This window comes from Drosophila takahashii, chromosome X (assembly GCF_030179915.1).
Source record: "Drosophila takahashii strain IR98-3 E-12201 chromosome X, DtakHiC1v2, whole genome shotgun sequence".
Lineage (NCBI taxonomy): Eukaryota > Metazoa > Arthropoda > Insecta > Diptera > Drosophilidae > Drosophila > Drosophila takahashii.
In genome coordinates, this window is record NC_091683.1 from 10347671 (window position 1) to 10371225 (window position 23555).

Sequence of the window (23555 nt, forward strand, 5' to 3'; positions counted from 1 at the left end):
TAAATAAATAAGCTACTGATCTTAAATCCTTTAAAAAACGATGGTATTTGTAAGTATAATAGTATCCATATGGAACATCGCGAATTCTTTAGTTTTGGGGCATTTAGGAAAAGATTTACAAGTAATATCAATATAAAAAATTAAAAAAAAATTCAGTGCATGATTTGAAGTAGTTTTCGAGATAAGATAGGAGATGAAGTTATATTTTTATTCACAGAAAAGAAAATCAAGAATTGTAAATCCCCCTTAAGCATCAGTAATGTTTTAAAATTTATCTGATCTCCCCCAGTAATTAGAAACTTAATGGTTTTCGTTTTCAATCCCTGATATTTTTCGTTTTTATTTGGTAAATTTCTTTTTCTTCATATTATGAAAAATAAACTGCTGGTCGAAATCATGTATGGTATTATAAATCCTTTTATGGAGTTTATTTTGTCTCACCTAAATTTGTATAAACTACAAGCTAGTTTCTATACATGTTTCGAAATATAGACATTAAATTAAATGCATTTAAAGGAGGGATCCACGCACTAGTGAAATTAGACAGGTTCTTTCTTTTATAAACCCTTTTTTTTTACTTTTCGACTACACAAACTAGATTTAGTACAAGTAGTTTAGTGGCTTTTGAAAATTTTTGTAAAAAGTATACTAGAATTTTGACTGATTTTGTATTTATTAAGAATAGAAATTGCATAAAAAGATCAGAGCATCTCTTTCGTTCGTAAATCCTTTAAAAATCGTACAAAAAAGCATTGGGAGATGGAGGAAAAACGAGGATTCAATACGTTTTCGTACACATTTCGGCAATTAAAAAACGGAAGCAGTCTTAGCCTAACCCAGATAGATCCTATTACAATTTATTTTGTCGTCTCCTTAGTCTACACACTAGTTTTTAGTACTGGTAGCCGTCGGGTTGATAGGGCCGTGCGAAGGGCGCGGGGGCGAAGGGCACGGGCGGCGGCCGCCAGTTGGTGGGCGGCGGTCGCGGCGGCGGTGCCGGCATTCCGGGCGGCGCCCAGGCGTTCGCCTGCATCATGCGCGGCGGCGGCGGAATGCCCATCGCCGGCGGCAGCGGCGGCTGACCGCCGGCCATCGGTGGCAGCGGCGGTGGCGGTATCGTCGCCGGGAATGGCGCTGGTTGCGGCACCGGCGGCGGCGGCGCAATCATGCCCATGTTGTTGTTCGAAACGGGCACCACTGGCGGCGGTGGTGCCATCATAGGCGGGGGCATCATCTGGCCCGGCATCTGGGGCATCATATTCTGCACCGGTGCGTCGGCGAACAGTTGATGCGGCCGATCCGCGTGCGCCGAGGGATTCTGGGCGGCCAGCAGACGCTCCGCCGCCGAACCATGCCGCTCGCCCTTGTGATCCTTCTTAAAGGCATAGGATACGGATATAGGACGATTGCACAGATACTGCCCATTCATGGCATCCATGGCCGCATCGCTGGCCTCGAAGCTGGCAAAGTTGATGAAGGCGAAGCTCTTGGATTTGCCAGTCTCCGGATCTCGCATGATTTTCGGCGTCTGCAGAATGACGCCGAAGGCGGAGAAGGTATCGTAGAGCAGTTTCTCATCGACCTCCACATCCAGATTGCCTATAAAGATATTGGCGCCCACATCCAGATTCTTCTGATGCGCCGAAGCCTTATTAACGCGTATGGGTTTGCCATACAACTTGATCATGTTCATGATCTTGATGGCATAGTCGGCGTCCTCCTCGCTGAGGAACTCCACGAAGCCATAGCCCTGGTGCATCTGGGTGACCCGATCCTTGGGCATGTGTACGTTAACTGGGTGGGGGTATAAGGATGGGGATTAGATGGTAGGATAGGTAATCCTCCTCCCACTTACCCACTGGTCCCGCCTGCACAAAGAGCTCCCAGAGCAGCGTTTCCGACACCTTGTCGTCCAAACCGCCGGCATAGATGGTGGCATCTACGGAATAATCAAAACAAGAGATTAGAAGGGGTGTTCAGAAGCATACCCTTTACAAGCCCACCTTGATTCCGTTCAGCAATCGGTCCAGCTGCCATTTCTCAGCTATTTTTATAAACAAAACCTAAAAACTAATTTTCGGTTCGGCGTTTCTTTTGACATGCAAACTGAGCAGGGTTGCCAAATGCCCAGAAAAAACAAACGGTCCTGCTAAAACTATATTAGCAAAGACAACAACCTCACAACGGCAGTGCCATCCCTAGTATCGATAGACCGATAGGCAGCCACTAAGCCAGAACTCAACTCTAATTTTTATGTAATTGTAATGTCACTTTGTTGTCGTTTGTTACAAGCAAGCAAGGAAAATTCGTGCTAGAAACCAAAGAACCAAGCCCCCAATATCCGTGCGCTGTGATGTGATAATCAATTGTGTGTAAATTATGAATTGTCATCAGATTTTGAGCGGCGCCTGCAATGCGGGCGACCGGTGCTTCGCCATTGGCTCCGTGGAAGGAATACCATTTACAGTAAGCGAAGAAGAATCTAATATCGAATTGGGGCAAAATTTGGAGGAGGAATCTTCAAGATGAATTGATTTACCGTCTGCTGGATCCGCCCCTCTCCTCCCCCGGCCGGCCACGCCCCCGCCCCCGCGTGCCTTCGATTAGTTTGCCCCGTTTTTTTTTTCACAATCCAATTCCACACTTCCAATTGGAAACGGGGCATCGTCGTCATTCCAACCAGAACCGATCGCAGCACGTCTTTAATGTTTTTATTTACATATTTGCCAGTGTGTGTGTGTAGTCTCTGTGTGTGTGTGTGTTTGTGTGTTTATTATTTTTTGCCACACTTGGTGGTCAATTAAAAAATCAAATGCAAATAATGATGAGATAGAGAACTTTTTTGAGTGTGTGCTGTGCAAAAATTCGATAACAACAAAACGCAGAGCATGTGTGTGTGTGTTTGTGTGTGGCACAAAATGTTTGTTTTCACCTGCATTTACATACTTGGCCAGCAATTAATTACAGTTTTTTTTTAAGGTCAAGTGCTGGCAGTAAACAAGCCGCACGCACACATGCGTAGGCTGCAGTGAGAGTGTGTGTGTGTGTGTGTACCCTTCGATTGGTCAGGTGGCCTTTGATGCCCTAATTTCGCAGCTTGCAGGTTGTCCCCCTCCCACTCTCCTTCTCACTCTCCTCTCCCTTTCTCCCTCTCCTCTCCCTTTCTCCGTCACACGTCATTGGCAAATTGGAATTATAAACGACCATAAAAAACGTGAGCACGCATTTATAATGTGCCTTTTCGATCCCTATACTATATGTAGTACCATATATACTACATGCAATCTAATAACCGGAAAAAGTATTCTCTAAATGCCGATTTGTTCTAACGATCACAAGAATTTCCCTTGGAAGCCTTGAAAACCAATCAAACTTAAGATCTGTGATCCATAAAAAAACGTAATATCGTTCTATTAACGATTGTATTTAACCTGAATGTTTATTCGATCTTAAGATCACAGGAATTTCCCTTAGAAACCTCGAATCCAACTTAAGATCTGTGATCCATAAAAAACGTAATATCGTTTTATTTACGATTGTATTTATCCTAAATGTTTATTCGATCTTAAGATCACAAGAATTTCCCTTAAAAACCTTGAAAGATGATCCAACTTAAGATCAGTGATCCATTAAAAACCTAATATTTATCCTGAATGTTTATTCGATCTTAAGAATTTCCCTTAAAAACCTTGAAAGATGATCCAACCTATGATCTGATACCCTCTAATTTTATTAGTATTTACCCTGAATGTTTATCCTATCTAGAGAACAAGGTCTGTGTTTTCCTTCAAACCCCCAAGAAGCATAATTAACTGTGCACATTTCGCCATTCTAATGAGAGGCCCCACGGGGCGTATGTGTACATTCTATAGAATATTCTGCTATATCTATATATCTATATTCTATTCTGTAATCAGCACCGCTGTTGACACAGTCCCCCGTTCACAGACCGCCCACCCCCTCCCCATCCCTCCCCTTTCCCCCCTTTTTGCGCCATATCATTTGCCATCATTTCAATTTGTTTAATTTCGAGTGTATGCATATGTTTATATTTATTTAGTATATAGTAGTCGGCACGAAGACAATCCCCTGGCGCCATCTATCGGGTAAGAGGGGGTAGAAACCATGAAAAAGGAGAAACCCATCCAATACCATGTTTATAATAGTAATCTAAAACCCTGGTTGTGAGTAATATTTAGAGAGCATCGCTTGCAGTTTTAATTTTAGGTTATTTCTAGGGAACGAAACCTTTTATATAAAGTAATCTTATCTGGGCCCAAAAACTAATGAGTCGGTAATCGGAAAGGCGGTGGGAAAACCCTCCATAAAATGTATCTTTTTTATTAGTTAAATAGAGCAGTGCGTCAAAAGAAAAATTTAAAAATAAAACTGTCACCGGAGAGAAGTTGATACCCTTTTTTGTATGACAAACTGATAAAATAACCTGGGGTATCATGAAATAACCAACTCAAAAAATCTCTATTAATATTCCTCCTTTATCACGGTTATAGCTAAACAACAGAACCATAATCTCTCAAATCAATAAACCAATTATACGATAAAAATTGTTGATTTTATCATTTTCATATGGGAAATGATATTTTTTAGCCAGTTTTTCCTAGAATCTCGTTACCCACACAACCCATAAAATAGATAAAATGACTAAACTACTAAACTACCTATACTATATATAGTTTAGCACTTAAAAAGCGTAGCAGGGTATTCAAATTTGTGGCCACGATAATGAGCATATCAGCGAGACGACAGCTCAACAAATAAATCAAACACACATTTTAGCTAACCAGGTAACCAAACATGATGTGGCAAGAGCCTTGTCGGCCTGATAAGCCAGTTAACTGGACAGTTGGGGTATTGTTATCGATATATACCTAGGCTATATATATATAGTACCTCCTATATACACTTGAAAAGAAACAAACAAACGGATAGATTAATTATAACCTGATTTTCCGCTAACCAACAGGCCTACGCCGCCGGCTGCAATGTTGTCATCCTGGCCAGCACCTTCGAGCGCGTCCAGATCATTCCGGGCGCCAACCATGGCTACGTCAAGATATCCGCCCTGGACTGCAGCACAGATACCGGAAAGATAGCGGCTGCCTACGAGAATAAGATATGCATTTTTGAGCCCACGCCGGTGATTGAGTCCAGCAAGCACAATACCCACTTTCTGGACTACAGGTTCGGGTTATTCTAATATGATTTCCATTATATCATCATCATATTCTCTGTATTCCTCTGCAGATGGGTGCAAACGGGCTCCTTTACCAGCCAGTCGAGCGTGGTCACCTTGTCGTGGAACCTCGAGGGCACCCGCCTCCTCACCGGCGGCACCAACATCCAGCTGTGGAAGAGCAAGTCGCCCACCCACCAGCAGGAGGAGGAGCACACGGGTGGGTTTTTTTCTTTTCGTGTGTTTTGCAGCCAACTATCGATTGGCGTGGGAGGAGATGGAAATGCAAATGGAGAGATGGAGATGGATGATTCACGGATGCAAAGTGCATTTTTCATTTTATAATAGCTTACATGTCGTCATTAGGGGGTTTTCTTATAAATTATGCATTGGAATGGCAGATTAGAGGAACTATTCCATAAATATTTAATTGTTTCTTAACATTTACTGGGTTTACATTTTATAATAGTTATAATAGTCTTCAATGGGCTTTTTCCTATATGCTTATACATATATTCATCAGTATTTTAGATTTTAGGAACTATTCCTTGATTTTTTACTTTTTCCTTAACATTTAATGGGTTTACATTTTATATTATTATAATACTCGATTAGTATTCTAGATTTCAGGAACTATTCCCTAATTATTTACTTATTCCTTTTGATTTCCAATAGTTTCAAATTTTTGTTTACGTATAGAAAAGCCTGGCGGTTCAGTTACATTGTTTAGTCTGGAATTTGTTTATGGAAGGTACTGATATTTGACTTTTTTAAATTATTATTTTTGTAACTTAAATCAAAGTGATATGAGAGCAATTTCAAAGGTCTGTTGGTTTAGTTTTGTATATTGTTTACCGATACGGAAATTCAATATTAGTGAAACGTCTTAAAAATATATATTTCAGATTGCAGAATTACTTTATTTTCATTAGCATTGAATGAATATAGATAGTTTTCTATTTCTCGATATTTAAAATGAGTTTTCCCTTGCAAACATCGATATTATCGTATAGTTATTATTCAAATATTATCGAAAATATCGATAAATTTCCAACAACTCAAATCAAAGTGTTATGAGGGCAGTTTCTAAGGTCTGTTGGTTTAGTTTTGTAAATCGCACATTGTTTGGATTGGAATTTGATTAAGGATCCTTGACAAAATGGTACCAATACTCTCTTGAAAACCCTATTAATTCCTATTATGTATTATCTATTATATTTCTAACCTATCTAAACTATCCCCCAATTTCATATCCCCCCTTAACAGGCGTCAAGTTCGAGATTGGCGAGAGCAAGGAGCCGAAGCAGCCGAACAACGCCCAGTCGGAGGATGTGTCCACGTGGGAGAACATCTGGAGCTGCCAGACGGCCATACCCATATACCACATGGCATTTAGTCCGGACGGCACGCTCTTTGCCACCTGCGGTCGCAACGATCGTCTGGTGAAGATCTGGTACGAGAACAAGCAGGTTCTCTTCCCGGCCAAGGGCACAACCGCAACCACAACCTCCTCTTCCGGAACCACTCATCGTCATGGAGGCGAAGATGCCACTAGTTCTTCTTCTGGCAATGGTGATTTGAACTTCACCTACGTCTACATTGCCCATCCGCGTGCCGTTTCCAATATTGTGTGGCGCAAGACGAGCAAATATATGCCGAAAGGATCGGTGGCCAATATGCTGGTCACCTCCTGCCTGGACAACATTTGTCGCATCTGGATTGAGACTGTGCTGCCGGATGATGGCATGGTCAACATGACCCAGTTCGATCCGATGGCCTCGCAGAACCCAAAGTTCCGTACGCATCGCCACAAGCATCGCTTTATGCAGCGACTGAAGCACATGAAGACCTGCTTTCACATCCGCCGTCACATGAAGGCTGGGGCAAATGCTCCGCATGGTAATCACGTAGGAGGAGCAGCAGCAGCAGGAGGAGGAGCAACTGGCGGCGTTTCTAGCGGCACCATGGGCGCCATGGGCAGCTCACCGGCGAGTTATAGCAATTATTTGGGTCCCATACCTTCGCTGCCTTCGTCCTGCAGCGTTCATGATTTTCATTCGTACGGTTTCCAAGGATCCGGCGTCACTCCCGGCATGCACTTCCATTTGGCGGCATCGATTAACGCGGAAACAGACATACCACTGGTTCCCTCGATGCAAACCAGCGATCCGGCGAATCAGAATGTGTTTATCCTGCACTGGCTGAACAACAAGGAGATGCATTTCACCCTCCAGGCAGAGGCCATACTCCAGGAGCTCACCAAGAAGGTGATTGACGAGGAGAATGGTCATGATTTACCCGATGATGCAGCTGCAGCTGCTCCTGCAGGCAGTCACTCCCATTCGCAGGGACATGCGCACAAGAAGTACCTGCGTTCCTCCAAATCCGTTTCAGTGGATGACAGCGGCGAGGAGTATAGCCGTTATAGTCAACACACGGGAGTAGCAGCCAATCTCCACCTGAACTCCATGTCCAATACCACGTCACAGAACTCGCTAAACAACGAGCAGGCGGCGCATCCAATTACCCAATTGGTTGACTCGCTAGACAACAAGATTGAGTGCCTGCTGCGCGACTGGCACCAGAGTCCCGATCTCCTCTTCGCCATCCATCCGGTGGACGGTAGCTATTTGATCTGGGTGATTGAGTGGCTGGATGACTACTATCCTGGTTCTTTCCGCCAGGCGCAAGTATCCTTCTCCACGCGCATCCCTTCGGCCTTTCCGCTGGGCGATGCCATGTCCATGTCCACCACGGTTAGCCTTTTTAACACGGGCACCCATCCGCTGGCCTTTCGGGATATAGCCAACAATGTGCGCAGCAAGGATGAGTTTCACAAGGGCAATGCGGATGACTCCTCGCTGAAGAGCGATCAGCATTCGGGACAGACTTTCGAGCGGCACGACGAGGAGCAGGAGGATGCGGTTGATGAGCAGGAGGAGAATGATCGCGAGGGCGATGCCGATCAGGATGAGAGTGCTGCAAATAGTGGGGGAGTTGGAGGAGCAGGAGGAGCAGCGGAGCACAGCAGCAGCTCGCAGGATTCGGCGGCAGCAGGAAGTGCTCTCCCACTGAATGTTTCTCCCTCCGTTTCCATGGTGACCAAGCATTCGAATGGCACTCTCAATCTCTGGCAACTGACCTTTGCCTTCAAGACCAAGTTCACCCAAGTATTAAGCATCGGTCATGTGAGCCGTGCCTCGGGACATCGCTTCCGGGTGAACGACATCACCTGCCATCCGGTGCTGCCGCTGCTCGTCTCCACTTCGCATCATAATCTCCCCGATTCGCCGGAGGTTAAGTCACCTCTATCACCCTTTGAACAGCCTTTGAGTGGAGGAGGAATTCCAGGAGGAACTGCAGCAACTGGAGGCTCTTCTACCGGCGACAAGGATGTCTTTACGCCCACTGGCTTCTGCTCCGAGCTAATCCTTTGGCGCGTCGACTCCGTGGGACCGCTGTGCCATTCGGGCGGCGTGAGTGAGCTGGCCAGGATCAACTCGCCGGAGATCTCGGCCTTCAGCAACGTGGCCTGGATACCCACGCTCCTGCCGAGCACCACGCTGGGCAGCTACAGTAACTCACCATCCGCCTGCTTTGTGGCCTCGGATGGCGAGAATTTGAGGGTCTATCAGGCCGTCATAGATGCTCGCACTTTGCTGGCCGAGATCTCCTGCTCGGAGAATCTAAATACGCTGCACAAATCGCATTCGCTGTCGTCGATGATCTCGAATGCCTCGTCCACGATGCGCGGCCAGCGTTCGGCGCTGCATGATAAGCTGAAGGTCGTTTCCCAACAATCAACAGCGCGTCCTGGTTGCATCCTCCAACTGGATGCGATATCGGATGCCAAGCATGATTGGCAAAATACCCAGTTTTTGCATGTTTTCCAAGCTCAGTTAATTACGGGTGGGCAAAGGCAAACGTCGGATTTGAATGACCCGGAGGATGAGCCGCGTTTGAATGCTCTGCTCGAATCCGATATGGATGCCATTGTGGATCTGCAGCGGAATGCGGACTTTGAGGAGCCCTTCTATATTGTGAACATAGAGAAGACGCTGCGCGGCAGCACAATACACATGTGGAGGATTGTAATCAGCTCCAAGCAGCAGAGCTCCTTTCTCTCGGAGACGGCGATGTATGTGCCCGATAGCAACCTCACCCAGGAGCCCGACGAGGATGGCAATCCCGGTAATCCCCGTCGAATGTCGCAGGGCGCTGAAACTTTAACGGGAGCCGAGCACTTTGGACCGCAGGTGGAGGCGCCGCACATCTCTATTACGACGAAGAAGGTGTGCACTCAGGAGTTGCCTTTGCCAGAAGGTGTAGATGTAATCCATGCCTCGCCAGCCGCTGGTCATCTGAGCAGCTCCAGCATTTATCCGGCCTGCTTTGCACCCTACATCATAGTGACCGCCTGCTCGGATTCGATTTCTCGCTTCTGGAAATGTGAGCCCATTGAGGATCCCGATGGCGATGCCTATCATTGGAGCGAGTGGAAAATGTTTAGCCGCATTCAGCACTCGGCCATTGAGATTCCCGGCCAGCCGTTGAACATTAGTGCTGCCTATTCGGGACGGATTGCGTGTGCCTACAAGTACGGCAAGAGTTTCACGCGACCGAACAAGGGACCAGATCCGGATTCACGTTATGTCAACCTTTGTGTGGCCATCTACGAGTGCGAGAGTTCCGGAGGAAGTGAATGGGTGCTGGAGGATACCATCCACCTAAAGAATGTCCATTTACCCAGGATAAACATAGGTCACGGCATCGATTTGAGTTACCTCCACGATAGTAGACTTCTCGCCAAGAAGCAGCGGTTGAATCAAGTGCTTCATGGCACTTTTTCACATGATCCCGAGAGTCGATCGCCCAGGAGTGGCGAGACCACGCCGGAATTGGCCGTTGGAGGTGCCAGGCAACCCTCCTCGGCCGCCGCCTCTGGTTTGCTGACCGTTCCCAGCTTTAGTACCCTGCAATCCCTGAGGAAAAGCATCGCCGAGAACGGCAACACCTGTCCGCTGACCCAAAAGCATCTCGTTCAACTCGATTGGGTTAGCAAAGAGGATGGTTCGCACATCCTAACCGTTGCCGTGGGCAGCAAGATCCTGTTATATACGCCCGTTTCCTCAGACATTGCCCAGGCGAACATCAAGGCGATGAAGGAGTCGCGCTCGGTAAACAGACCGATCCTAAGAAAGGCCAGTTCCCTGGCTCAACCGAACTTTGTGGACGAGATACGCTGGATGAAGTTGCGGCAGATTGATTTACAGACAGCCGACGGACTGCCTCCTCTGCCCATGCAAATCTCTTGGGTTCGCGATGGCATTCTGGTGGTAGCCATGGATTCGGAAATGCATGTGTATTCCCAGTGGAAGCCGCATTACTCCTCGCATTTTGCTGCTGCTGCGGCGGCTGCAGCTGGAGAGGATGTCCCAGATACGAGGAACCTGAGAGACGAGGATCTGCGCTCGCTGGCCAACGAATCCACACAGCTGCGGCTGAAGAATGTGGCCTCCATGCCGCTGATCAGCAAGGTGAGCACCGCCAATCTGCAGCTGTTGTCGCATGACAAGAAGCGACGTCTGGGGAATACCAGCATGGCTAATATGAATGGAGGAGGAGGAGCTATAACTACAGATCCCGAAGACACCGGAAACGATGACTACATGACCGACTTTGGCCTTTTCCAGGCCTCCCGCATCGCCTGTCCGGTGCTGCCGCAATATCATCCCAAGCAGCTGATGGAGCTGCTCAATTGCGGCAAAATCCGCTGGGTGAAGGCCATTCTGGCGCATCTCGTTCGCTGCATGAGTGGCAATAGCTCGGGTTTAGCTGGCCAGGATGAGGATGGCTATGCCAGGCAACGCAGCTGGTCGAGATCGCGCACCTTGAGTATTAGCTACACGGCCGATCAGAATATTCAGGCCGAGCATCGTGGAAGCACTACCCAAATTCCCGAGGAATTAATGCTTGACTACGCGGAGATTAATTCTATACCACCTCTGCCACTTTGGGTGCTGCTCAATGCGGATCGCGAGACGCCGGGGCAGAGTAATAATTATACCGAAGGCGACAAGGATTACGATGAGCTCTTCGACATGCACAACTCGGAGGATAATCTGGATGAGCTGCTCAGCGAGGGGGATGAGAAGAAGCGTCAGGAGAGGCGACTCTCGTTGCCTGAGAAGCATTCAATCTCCCACTTTGGTCCAAGGCAGGGTCAGCTTTTGTCCCGCCTGCTCACCCACACCCATTTGCCTGGTCTCTCTTCCCTGGATCAGATGCATCTTTTGGCACTGGCTGATACGGTGGCCACTTGCAATACGGATTTCTCGGATAAATTCGCAGCCGATCAGGGAAAATCAAGTGGAGGAAGCAGCGGAGGAGGAGCAGCTGCTGCAGGAGCCGTAAAAGAAAGCACCGATTCCCTCGACGACTGCGGCCTGCGCTTCCTGCTGGCCATGAAGCACTTTACCTACCTGCTCCGCTGCCTTCCCCTCCAGCAGCGGGCGCAATTTCAGCGGCAGGGAGTGGGCACATCCAACATCGTTTGGGCCTATCACTCGGAGAGCGAGGAGGAGTTGCTCAATCTAATACCCAGCTATACAAAGGGAGATCTGCGATGGGCCACGTTGAGGGACCTCGGAATGGGCTACTGGCTGAAGAACATCAATACGCTGAGGCGGTGCGTCGAGAAGCTGGCCAAATGCGCCTATCAGCAGAAGCAGGAGCCCCTGGATGCGGCCATCTATTACCTGGCCATGAAGAAGAAATCCCTAGTGTGGGGTTTGTTTAGATCGCGTCGCGACGAGAAGATGACCGCCTTCTTTGGCAACAACTTTGCCGAGGATCGCTGGCGCAAGGCGGCGCTTAAGAATGCCTTTGTGCTGCTCGGCAAGCAGAGATTCGAGCACGCGGTGGCCTTCTTCCTGCTAGCCAATAGCTTAAACGATGCCATTGAGGTTTGCATGAACAAGCTGGAGGATTTCCAACTGGCTTTGATCATTGCCCGTCTCTATGAAGGCGACTCCGAGGGTTGCTACTATCATCAGCTGCTGCATGAGCACATTTTGGGCACCGATGCGGAAACTGGACGCTGTGATTTGAGTCGCGCCCATCCCGATCCCTTCCTGCGCTCGATGACCTACTGGACAATCAAGAAATACCAGGAGAGCCTCAACACCCTGCTGCTGAACAATGTGGGCAGCCTGCACAGCAGCTACCGGGAGGAGGATCTACTGCTGCGTCCCGAGCCGCAGGCCACCAATCCGAATGTCTTTAATTTCTACATCTATCTGCGCACCCATCCGCTGCTCATCCGTCAGAATATCGCTCTGTCCGCCCAGGAGAAGCGAATCGCTCATGTTGTTTTATCTGGATTTAATTATGCCGGCGATGCGGCACCAAGTGCGGTGGCCTGCGACAAGCAGCTGCAGCTGGAGGATTCCATAACGCCGATAGAGCGGCAGCTGTACTTTACCACCGCCCATGGGCATTTTAAATCCGGTTGCCCTGCGCTGGCGCTCGAGGTGCTCAACAAGCTGCCTCAGAAGATTAGCGATGATTCGGGAGGCAACGATGGTGAAAGTTTAGCCGGGAGCAGCGTAGCCCAGGAGCGCGGCCAGGCGAGCAAGGAGGAGCTCATCAACACGGGCATCATGGATCAGTGGGGAGGAGGAGGTGGAGGAGCAGGAGCAGCCACAGCGGATGCCTTCGACTGGGGTGCTCCGGTGGCCAGTGAACCGGAGGCCAAGTTTGAAATTAAATGGGATGATGAGGAGGATGAGGAGGAGGAGCAAATAGATCCCGATCTGGAACCGGAATTAGCTACCCCACAACCCATTCTAACCCGAGGCAACCGGAATGGCGATACCAAGATGGACATCATGGCCCAGCAGCTCAAGTTCGTGGCCTGCCTGAAGATCCTCATGGAGGAGCTGTCCACTCTGGCCACCGGCTTCGAGGTGGACGGCGGCCAGCTGCGCTACCAGCTGTACATGTGGCTGGAGCGCGAGGTGGAGGCCCTCAAGCAGCTGTGCAACTACTGCAGCCAGGCGGAGCAGGCGAGCCATGCCGACGGCGGCGAGGCGGAGGCGGACAGGGAGGCCAAGGAGATGAACGCCAGCATCTATCCCAGTACGGAGCGGCCCACGCTGCACGAGATCCTCATGCAGGACAAGCAGGATTTCGAGGCCAAGGTGATGCGAGCGGCCAAGCGGAAGAGATGGCTCAAGGGTAAGATTGGGTGATTATATCCAGGGTTCCGAGATTGACACACATGTTCAAAACATTAACAATTTTATTTAACAGTGTATTTTACAAATGGGTTTAAATGTGAAAAATAATTGTTAACACACACACAGCTTACTTGTGTTTTTTACACACTGTGCTTTCAACACAAATGAAAATTACATTTCACTGACATGAAAAATGATATTTTACAGTGTATTTTACAAACGTGTTAAAATGTGAAAAATAATTGTAAACACACATGGCTCAATTGTGTTTTTTACACATTGTGTTATTAACACGACGTGTTTTTAACACACTGTATTTTTAACACAAATGAAAGTTACATTTAACTGACATAAAAAATTATATTTTACAGTTTATTTTACAAGTGTTAAAATGTAAAAAAAAATAATTGTTAACGCACACAGCTCAATTGTGTTTTTAACACAAATGAAAATTACATTTCACTGACTTAACGATTCGAAGTGAAAATGAAAAAAAAAAGTTTTAACCATTTTAAAGCATATATGAATTCTTATACTCTAGAAAACGGTGCCTTTATCAGTTCAATTCTAAGACTTTTATGTCAAAAACTCACTGTGTTAAAAACGCGCTATGTAAAAAACACGTCGTGTAAATAACACAAATTCTGACACTTGAAAGTCACAAATGACATGACACAAGTAACTTAACTTATTTTTAACTTTGACATTTAACATGTTAATAACACAAGTTTTTTACACCTTGATTATATCTAATGGATTTTAACCCCCTTGTTTTTTTAGCCAACGAAACCCTGCTCCGCACCCTGCTCAGCTATTGCTCCCTTCACGGCGCCAGCGGCGGTGGCCTGGCCTCGGTGCGCATGGAGCTGGTGCTGCTCCTGCAGGAGCTGCAGCAGGAGAAGACCCAACAGCAGCTGCTCAGCCCGCTGCCCTTCCCCACCACGCTGCCCCTGCTGAGTGCCTGTGTGGCTGGGAATAAGACAGTGATCGCGGATCCCATTAAGTACCTGCAATCGCAGACGGTGGACATGCTGCAGAGCATCATCAAGGTGCTGCCCTTCCCGGGCATCGAGCCGAGTTCCCTAAGCGAGATCTTTGTGCTCCGCGATCTGGCCGTTGCGCTCTCCTCGTGCATCTACCAGTCGCTCTGCGATTCGGAGAGCTTTGTGGTGAACAACTCGGCTTTTAATGGCTACCCGAGTCCTGGGATGGAGAACATAGCCAAGATTAATTCATCCTTCGAGTGCAGCTATCTGGTGGGCAGTCGGAATGCCTATGGCCGCAGGCGCAAGTATTCCACCGATGAGCCGGCTGGCGTTTGCACCACACCGTCCAAGTGGCCAGGAGTTACTAATCTGCGGGCTCTGCTCGCCCGCGAGAAGGACGAGGATGTGCCCAAGCTGAATGTCCTGCTGCTGGAGTCCTTCGTGTCCACCTACATGGCCCTCTTCATCTACTCGCTCTCCACCTGCGACAGTCGTCTGCTGTATCGCCTGAGTGGCCAGAGTTTCAACAACGACACCTGGTCTACTCTTTTCGGTGGCGGCATGAAGAAGTTGCTCATCAAGCCGGCTCAGCCTTCTGGAGGAGGAGGAGGAGCAGCTACTGGTTCCACCTCCGAGGAGCCGGCGGATGAGAATAGCGTTTGGAACACGGTCACCTCGATAACGAAGCAGCGCATGAAGCTGAACATGAAGATCCTGGGCAGCTTCAGCCAGAACAGCACTTCGAGCAACATGAAGGAGGATAAGCCGACGTACAGGGAGCAGTTTATGCCGCCAGAGACATCGATGCTTTCCTACTTCCTCACCAAGCCGCCCACAACAGGTAGATCAATCGATCCTCTCAAGAAGACAGTGCTTCTTAACTAACTAATGATTATCTCCCTTACAGAATGCGATGACTATGACACAGACGACTCGCACGAGTCGGAGAACGAGGAGGAGGAGGAGGACGACGACGATGTGAATGTGAGCCGATCGCAGCTAAAAACCAAGGACAATACAGAGCACACCAATCCCATGTCCTATTCGTGGAGCATCCTGCGCCTGGCGCTCATCAAGATCAGCACGCACAAGATCCAGGAGCTGGTCAAGGTGGCCGGCATCGAACTGCAGGGTAGTTGTAGTCATTCATCTAACTCATCCACCAAGAAACTGATTTTAATTTATATTATTTCTCGTTAAGATTTGCCTGTGATTAGTCCGCTGTCGCACGAAGTGCTGAGGACGCTGAATCGCTGGAATGATTTCGCTTTGGCTGACCTTATTGGACGTGGACCGCCTTCCCGGAATTATATACCCGGCTGCTATGCGGAGAGCGGCATTAATGGTTTGGCCATCCACAAGTACCGATCGCTGCTGAACAAGGACAACACGCCGTTCGTTTCGGGCTCCTCTGCGGGTCCCATTCGGCGGCTGTGGAACTATCTGGTGCGCCAGGAGCCCGCCCAGGAGGTCTTCATCAAGAGCATCTTTGGCAAGAACATGGAGCCGAGTGCACGGGGATCATCGCATCATACCCACAACGACAACGAGACGGATGAGGGTGAGCTATCCTTTGTTTCTGGGTTCAAATGGTTATTATAAGTGATATAATAAAAATCAATATTTAATGATTATTTATTGATTTTTATAAATTGTACTCCATTTAAATAATTATTTGTTGAGTTTTTTTCAATCGCTCAAAGAATAATTATTATTATTGTCAGCGAAAAAAATATCAATCAAAAAATAATCATTATCTATAGCGTTATTTTTTCGCTTAAAGTGCAATATCTTTTTTCTCAGAGGTTTCTTTAGAAAAAAATTTGCGCAGCATTAAAAAAATATTTTTAAATTTGAAAAAAAAAGTTTTAAGAATAATTTTATATATACATTTTTTTAAACTTATATAACTTTAATTCCAGGTCAATCCCATTCGACCAACGAGAACACCGACCACATACGCATCATTCACAAGGATCACGAGTCCATATTGTCCTTCTGTCTGAAGAACAACAGCTCCTCGATGATCGCCTTCGCCAATCCGCGCGAAATTCAGGAGTTCGACATCTCGCTGCTGCTGGAGTCGCCCAATTGGTACGAGGACGAGTGCGACTACGACATGATGAACCTGTCCAAGGATGCGGACACCAACAGCTCCTCCTTCCTGATCATCCAGACGCAGGAGCAGTGAGTTCAGCTCTGCTATTCATATGGATTTTAACTAATTGCTTTGTATTTTACCCGGCAGAAACCAATTTGGAGGGAATAGCAATGCCTACAGCGAGTCGAATGCCAGCACACAGAGTGCCTCGCAATCGGGACGCGGCACATCGATGGTGGGTGGATCCTGTTTAGCATTTCAAGACTATATAATTTAATTTAATTGAATTTATTATAATTTAGGTGCTGCGCCACAAGGTGGACAATGTGAAGCGCATGAGCGCCCATCCGCTGATGCCGTTGTATCTGACTGGCGGCCAGGATGGCTCCGTGCAGATCTGGGAGTGGGGCCACCAGCAGCCCGTCTGCTCGCCCCGCACCTCGGGCACCTTTGCCAAGGTCACGCGCTGCCGCTTCTCGGAGCAGGGCAACAAATTCGGCATCGGCGATGGCGATGGAAAGCTCAGCCTCTGGCAGGCGGGCATCGCCTCGCAGAACAATCGTTCGTTTATAGTGAGTTTGTTTGATTTAGCTGACTAACTGATTCCACTAACTCTGCTTCTAATTTTCCTTGCAGAGCTACCAGTGCCACAACAAGGCTTTGTCCGATTTCGTGTTCCTCGGTTCCTGCAGTCTCTTGGCTAGCGGTGAGTTGTTTTCTCTTAGAATCTTTCCTATTTTTATATATAAATTCCCTTTGCAGCTGGTCAAAGTTCCGAGAACAAGAACATCAACATCTGGGACACACTGCTGCCCCACAAGAAGTCCTGTGTGTCGGGTAAGATTACGAATTAGAGTCTAGATTATTTCATGTCTGAAAATATATACTTTTTGTACAGCCTTCACCTGCCACGACCAGGGATCCTCTTGTTTGGTGTTTGCCCCGCAGCACCAGGTGCTCATCTCGTGCGGCAAACGCGGCGACGTTTGCGTCTTCGATGTGAGACAGCGAACGCTGCGCCATCGCTATCAGGTGCGATTCCTCTGAAATATAAATCTCTATATATTTGTAATGTGTATTTATGATTCCTTAATAGGCCCACGATAGCACCATCAAGTGCATAGCTCTCGATCCGCACGAGGAGTTCTTTGTCACTGGCTCCATTGAGGGTGACATTAAGGTGGTTTAACTGAGATATTTTAGTTATCATTTAATTAATATTATTTATAAACCATCCCGCAGATCTGGGACATGAATCAGTTCATGCTGATCAACACGTTCCCCCATGAGCATGCCAAGAACGGATTCTTCAAGCACACCGGCCAGGGCGTCAGCCAGGTGTACGTCGATCCCTTCGGGCGGCTCTTCTCCTGCGGCTCCGATGGCTGCATGAAGGTCCGCCTGCTGGTGGAGAAGGACAACATTGTTCACTCCCTGTATTGAAAGCTGTATTCTATCCGTTACATTTCGGATGTCCATGTCCGCGTCCTACAATATATATATATGTGTATTCTTTGTTGATCGTTGATTATTGTAACATTTTTAATTGTATTTCAATTTCAATTTCCTACTCGTACAGATATACATATACATCTATCTATCTTTATATATTTTATTACTACCTTTATTTGCATAACTGTATTGTTTATTACTTCTGTATTCTGTCTTTATTTTTTTTTTCGTTTTGCTATTTAATGTTTTTCCAAACGACGAAACAAAAACGATTCGCTTGATTCGTTGCATGTTCTTTGAGTATTTCCTAAACAGACTATATACTATTACACTACTATACAGAAACAAGATATATATATATACATACATATATTATATACATCTATTATATGCTTTAAATCAATTAATTATTATTATACGATATACAAGACATTCGACAGTATGGTAATTGATATGCTTACGAATATATATTACGATCTATGTCCTTGTGTTGAGCTTTGTGCAAAAATTTGTCTGTTGTTGAATCAATCAAGATATATGTATACCTAAAACGAAACTAAATGAATTAACTAAAAATAAATAAAGTGCAAAATGAATAAAAAAAAATTAATTAAACCGAAACCCGTGTTTATTTCAATAGCCGCTAGATGGCGTCAGTAGCGTTCTTCCGGCCAAAATTCTGTTTGTTTTTTGCTGTAACTTGGACAAAAATGGTCCCAAATCAAAAAGGCGTATGGTTTTGAGCAGCTAACAACCTAATAATTAATATCAGTAGACTTTTCGTTTGATTTAAAAAAAATACATTTTGGACCCAATTTTCACTTTTTTGATAAGGGGTTACATCATAATTTTTGGCAAAAATTTGAAAAAATTAAAAGTTTCTAGGTTTAAATGCAGATCGGTTGGGAATTTTATTACGAGTTTAACGAGGTATGACAATCCATATTGGGATCCTTATTTCAGTTTTTATGACAAAAATTTGGGTGGAAAATCAGGATTTTGATTTTTGGTCCAAATTTGAAATATTTCTTTATCGATTTTTTGCTGTAACTTGGGCTAAAATGGTCCAAAATCAAAAAGGCGTACGGTTTTGAGCAGCTAACAACCCAAAAATTAATATCAGTAGACTTTTCGTTTGATTTAAAAAAAATAAATTTTCGACCCAATTTTCACTTTTTTGATAAGGGGTAACATCATAATTTTTGGCAAAAATTTGAAAAAATTAAAAATCTTCAGATTTAAATGCAGATCGTTTGGAAATTTTATTACGAGTTCAACGAGGTGTGACAATCCATATTTGGATCATTATTTTACTTTTTATGACAAAAAGAATGTTTTTTTTAGGTGGAAAATCAGGATTTTTATTTTTGGTCCAAATTTGAAATATTTCTTTATCGATTTTTTGCTGTAACTTGGTCAAAAATGGTCCCTAATCAAAAACGGCGCATTTTTCGAGCAGCTAACAACCTAAAAATAAATATCCCTAATTTCGGTTTTATGGCAGGTTACATGTGATGATGAAAATGTTTTCAGTAAAATATTAACTTGATTTTTCGTCCAACCGATACCACAATATAAAGGTTTTTATAGAATGTATTAACTTTTTCGTTTGTAAATAAATAAACACGCATTTCCAATTCGTTGTCGTCGACAGGATGTTCTCAGCACGGTCACAATGGCCATAAGACCATATACGGTTCCAACCATTTATTTATCCCACTAATATACACATCAACTGAATTGTTCCATTTCCGTTTGCCATTGAAAAGTGTTTTTCTTATTTCATCTTTATTATTTCTTTTCTGTGTTTTTGCTTATTTTTTTTTCATTGTTAGACAATCGAACAAATTAAACGCTACGCCTCTTATGGGCATTTAATAATAAAACTAGGAAAAAAAAATAATAGGTTGAAGAGTTCACATGGGAGACAGAGACAGAGAGGCAACAAAAACATAGATGGTAGCCAAAAGAGGAATTATTATGGATCGGATCGGGTCGGATCGGCGGATCGAGCGGAAACGTTGGCATCCGTTGAAAACAGCATTATGTGTAATAGTATACAGCGAAGTAGGGTAAGATAAAATGGGTAGAACCGAATCCGGAGTGTGTTGGTCGTCAAGGGGGCCCGTTCATTTCGTATCGTATCGTATCATATGGCATCGTATCGAGACATCGAATCTACGACCTCGGCGGCTTAATTAGCTTGCTGGTGGGCGGTGGCAGCTTGCAGAAGCCAGCCGCATCGAAAACGGGCAGCAGTTCCCTCACCCGTCCGGGAATCGAACCATCGAGCATTCTGCGAAAGCATTCAACATTAATAGAATAGTTTTATTGGCAATAGAAAGTAAAAATGTTCATAACTCATAAGTTTAACATGGGAAATTTTAGTGGAGATTTTCAGAAAGGTGACCCAAAACAGTCCATCTAACTCCATTAATCTAATTCCGATTTTGAAGTGGCACACCCCTTAAAGTGCCTGGCTTCATTTCCTAATCAGTTGTACTCAAAATTATATATATTTAAAATTTTTTTTTTTTGGTGACCCCGATTTCGAACCCATACCTGCGCTTATAGTCAATCTTGGCGCCCTTTAGCGAGATGTTGGCCTCAGTGGGAAAGAACGTGGCATCGTAGAAGTTGAGTCCGTTCTGCAACAGGATGTTGTACTCGTCCATGGAGGCCAAAGTGATCCGGATGACGGCGGGGGGCAGTTCCCGGCGCTCGGGACGCTCAGCCTTCTCGATGGCATCGCCCACCACGGAACCCACGCTCTTCGAGGTGCCTGCAAATTAAATTATTAAAGAGTTTTTAGGATAATGAGTGGTATTTTATAGGGAATATTAAGATATTGTTGATGGGGTTTGGGTTTTCCAACTTCAAAGTGTTTCAAGTTATGAGAGATTTATTGTGAATATTTTAAAATAATTATTAGATCATTTTTTAAATCCCCTTTGAAGACCTTGAAGTCGTGGATAAATCGAGCACCTTTTTTCGAACTTCTTAAATAAGACAGGGTTATAATTTCAATATATTTTCGCATGTTACCAATTGGTGGGTACTTTACTTCGAAGGGCCGCTCGGCGCAGAGTCTGGGTGGGCGTGTGCAGCAGCTGGATCTGCTCACCTTCGACGCCCTTGTCCCCGCCGGCGGAGGAGGAGCCGGCGGCGACGGAGGAGGAGGAGGCGTTGGCGGCGTTGCTGGCGAGGCTCGAGTAGATGTGCAGGCGCACCACCTCCACCACCGAATCGAACTTGTACATGGCATGCCGTATGTCCTCCACGGGCAAATCCTCCGGCACATCGAGCACGTACAGGGTGAAGGTCTTCCTTGGGCGACAGGGAATGGCTATCTGTGGATCGCAGAGGAGAACGAAGGGAGAACGGAGAGTGACTGCTGCGCATGCGCATGGTTAAGCTATGGCATATATATATATGTATTTATGGGCTTTCTGGGGGTTATGACTTAATGACTGTCTGTGTGTGCTGGGTCAATCCCAATCTCTGAGGAGGAGGGTCATCAGTTATATGGTTATACTCACGCTGCGCGAGAATGTTTGCTGCAAAATGGGGGAAATAAAATATGCATATTTTTCACTTGTCGGTTGGGTTAGTCTGGCAGAAGGTGCTCGATGATCGATGATCGATGGTCTGGCGAGGATCTGACGAGGATCTGGCGAGGATCTGATGAGGTGAGTGCTGGCGATGTAGCAATGGGCAGTGATGGGAAGTTCTGGCGTGTGGGCGGTGGCTTTGAGGGGTTTTAAACCAGGCAGGTGCAACGAATGTCCAATAGATAATTTTGGAAAATTTTTAAAAATTGCTCAGTATCTGATTTTAAAATTTTTAAGGGGATATTTCAAATAATCTCTAAATAATATTCCAATTAATAATAAAAAATAATGAGTAAATTTAATTAGATTAAATTAATCTTCTTTTTGTTTCAGCTTTTAAATAGATAAATATTTAGATTTTAACTCTATAACTTCAATTTTTAAAACCTAGATAATATGAAAAATGGTATAGTAGTCCTTAAAGTTTTTAAGATAATTTGTATATCAATTTTGAAGTGCAAAAAGCCTTTAAGCGATTTAAATTGCCATCTTTGATCATAATTTGGGATCTGTGTGGTCACGAATAAGAATAAATATATATAGATAGTTTTCTGCGTTTAGTCACACTTAGGATACTTTCGATTGGGAATTGGGAAGGCGTTGCACCTTCGACCTCACTGCTGTGGCACATACCTTGTGCCCCATAATGCCCTTCCAATCACTGGAGATGTGGGTGTGGGTGGGTGGGCTCACCTTGCGGTAGAAACGCGCCCCGGTGACCTTGTGGAAGCCCTTCTTGAACACCGCCTGATAGTCATCTGGGTGTGAGAATTTAAACAGAATGCCTGTAGCGGTTTTCGTCAAGCTGAAGCATCCCTTGAAGGCCATCTTCTCGCAGATGAGGGCCGCCCGCTCCATGGACAGCTCGTAGGATGGGGTCAGTAGGAAGGCGCCTGTAAGTACGATTCCGCTCTGGTTAGCCTACGTGGTTAGTCTCTCCAGCTACCGGATTAGTTTGGTTTTTATTCGGATTTGGATTTGGATTTAATCGTCATGCACTAGAAACCAACTTCGGCAGGCCAAAGTTTATGGGCTAATAGCCTTGCAGTTGAAAAGTCGAATTTTCCTGATTTATTTCTCTAATAGATATAATACTTATATATATAAAAGATTTTCTGATAGCTGAGTTCTATCTATATTTTAAAAATTTCCAATACATTTGAATTATCTTTCTAAACTCTAAACTAAAGTAAATTCAAATATTTAAGTTTATAACCAACAATCGTTTAGATATTATATATTTATATTATATATTTTTTGAATATTATATAAGAACCAAAAATCTTTGATAATTATTTTCCAAAAATGTGTATACGAACTATACAATATAAACATTTGCATTAGAAAAGTCAATTTTTGGGAACTTTTAACTATGAAACAGTCACTTTAGATATTATATTAGAACCAAAAAACTTTTAAAATTATTTTCCAAAAATGTGTATAGCAACTATACGATATAAATTAAAAAATACCATTTTTGAGAACCTTTAACTATAAAACAGTCACTTAGAAACTCGACCGGTTTAGATACCCAAAACTTCGGAATATGGTGTTATATAAAATCAACTGCAAGGTAAATTCCAGGGGATTAGGAATAAGGAATTAGGTGTTAAGGGTTAAGGGTTAAGGGTTGGTTAGTGCTGGGTCATGGCCACCTTTGGTCAGAAAGTTATCCGGCGACGAGACCTCCGAGTCGGAGTCATCCTCCCGCTTGTCGGTCCACTTGGGCTCCGCGGATAGCTTGTGGGCCGCCACCTTGGTGACGATGCCCGTGGAGCGCTGCCTCGGGAACTCGTTCTTTTCGCACTCCAGATCGGATGTGTTGCCCAGGAACGACATGTTCGCAAAAGATATTTAAGGTGTCGAAACGAAAGGAAACAGAAACAGAAAAAAAAACAGACACTTGGTGACACTCGAAAAATCGATTCGAAAACGGTTTTTGGAAAATTCGATCGCAATTCGCTCAGGCGG

The 23555-nt window shown here is 45.3% G+C and overlaps 3 protein-coding genes and 1 long non-coding RNA gene across 8 annotated transcripts; 1 reads left to right on the forward strand and 3 right to left on the reverse strand.

Moving 5' to 3' along the window:
* Positions 1-307: 307 nt before the first annotated feature.
* Positions 308-2154, reverse strand: Spx (Spliceosomal protein on the X). The gene is made up of 3 exons (XM_017160749.3): positions 2004-2154; positions 1856-1939; positions 308-1794 (listed from the first exon to the last, which is right to left on the reverse strand). The coding sequence occupies exons 1-3, from the start codon at positions 2035-2037 to the stop codon at positions 893-895; spliced, it is 1020 nt and encodes a 339-aa protein (XP_017016238.1). The 5' UTR covers positions 2038-2154; the 3' UTR covers positions 308-892.
* Positions 2155-2229: 75 nt separating this feature from the next.
* Rbcn-3A (rabconnectin-3 alpha) lies at positions 2230-18594 on the forward strand. The gene is made up of 15 exons (XM_017160748.3): positions 2230-2466; positions 4985-5202; positions 5266-5414; positions 6461-13432; positions 14215-15261; positions 15328-15552; positions 15622-15981; positions 16343-16607; positions 16669-16756; positions 16824-17093; positions 17158-17227; positions 17284-17358; positions 17420-17553; positions 17618-17701; positions 17764-18594. The coding sequence occupies exons 1-15, from the start codon at positions 2380-2382 to the stop codon at positions 17962-17964; spliced, it is 10245 nt and encodes a 3414-aa protein (XP_017016237.2). The 5' UTR covers positions 2230-2379; the 3' UTR covers positions 17965-18594.
* Positions 4987-5952, reverse strand: LOC138913853 (uncharacterized). Its single transcript, XR_011419720.1, has 3 exons — positions 5548-5952; positions 5189-5449; positions 4987-5121 (listed from the first exon to the last, which is right to left on the reverse strand). It is a non-coding gene; the product is annotated as an uncharacterized lncRNA (long non-coding RNA).
* A 1377-nt stretch (positions 18595-19971) lies between the features above and the next one.
* On the reverse strand, positions 19972-23467 carry LOC108070342 (uncharacterized). Of its 5 annotated transcripts, XM_017160774.3 has the most exons (6): positions 23240-23467; positions 22278-22477; positions 21513-21530; positions 21038-21323; positions 20536-20755; positions 19972-20269 (listed from the first exon to the last, which is right to left on the reverse strand). In XM_017160774.3, exons 1-6 carry the CDS (start codon positions 23421-23423, stop codon positions 20152-20154), a joined length of 1026 nt encoding a protein of 341 aa, XP_017016263.1. In that variant the 5' UTR covers positions 23424-23467; the 3' UTR covers positions 19972-20151. The 5 variants fall into 5 exon arrangements, with proteins under 5 accessions (XP_017016263.1, XP_017016266.1, XP_017016264.1 ...); XM_017160777.3 differs by lacking the exon at positions 21513-21530 and having other exon boundaries at positions 21098-21323; XM_017160775.3 differs by lacking the exon at positions 21513-21530.
* Positions 23468-23555: the final 88 nt, after the last annotated feature.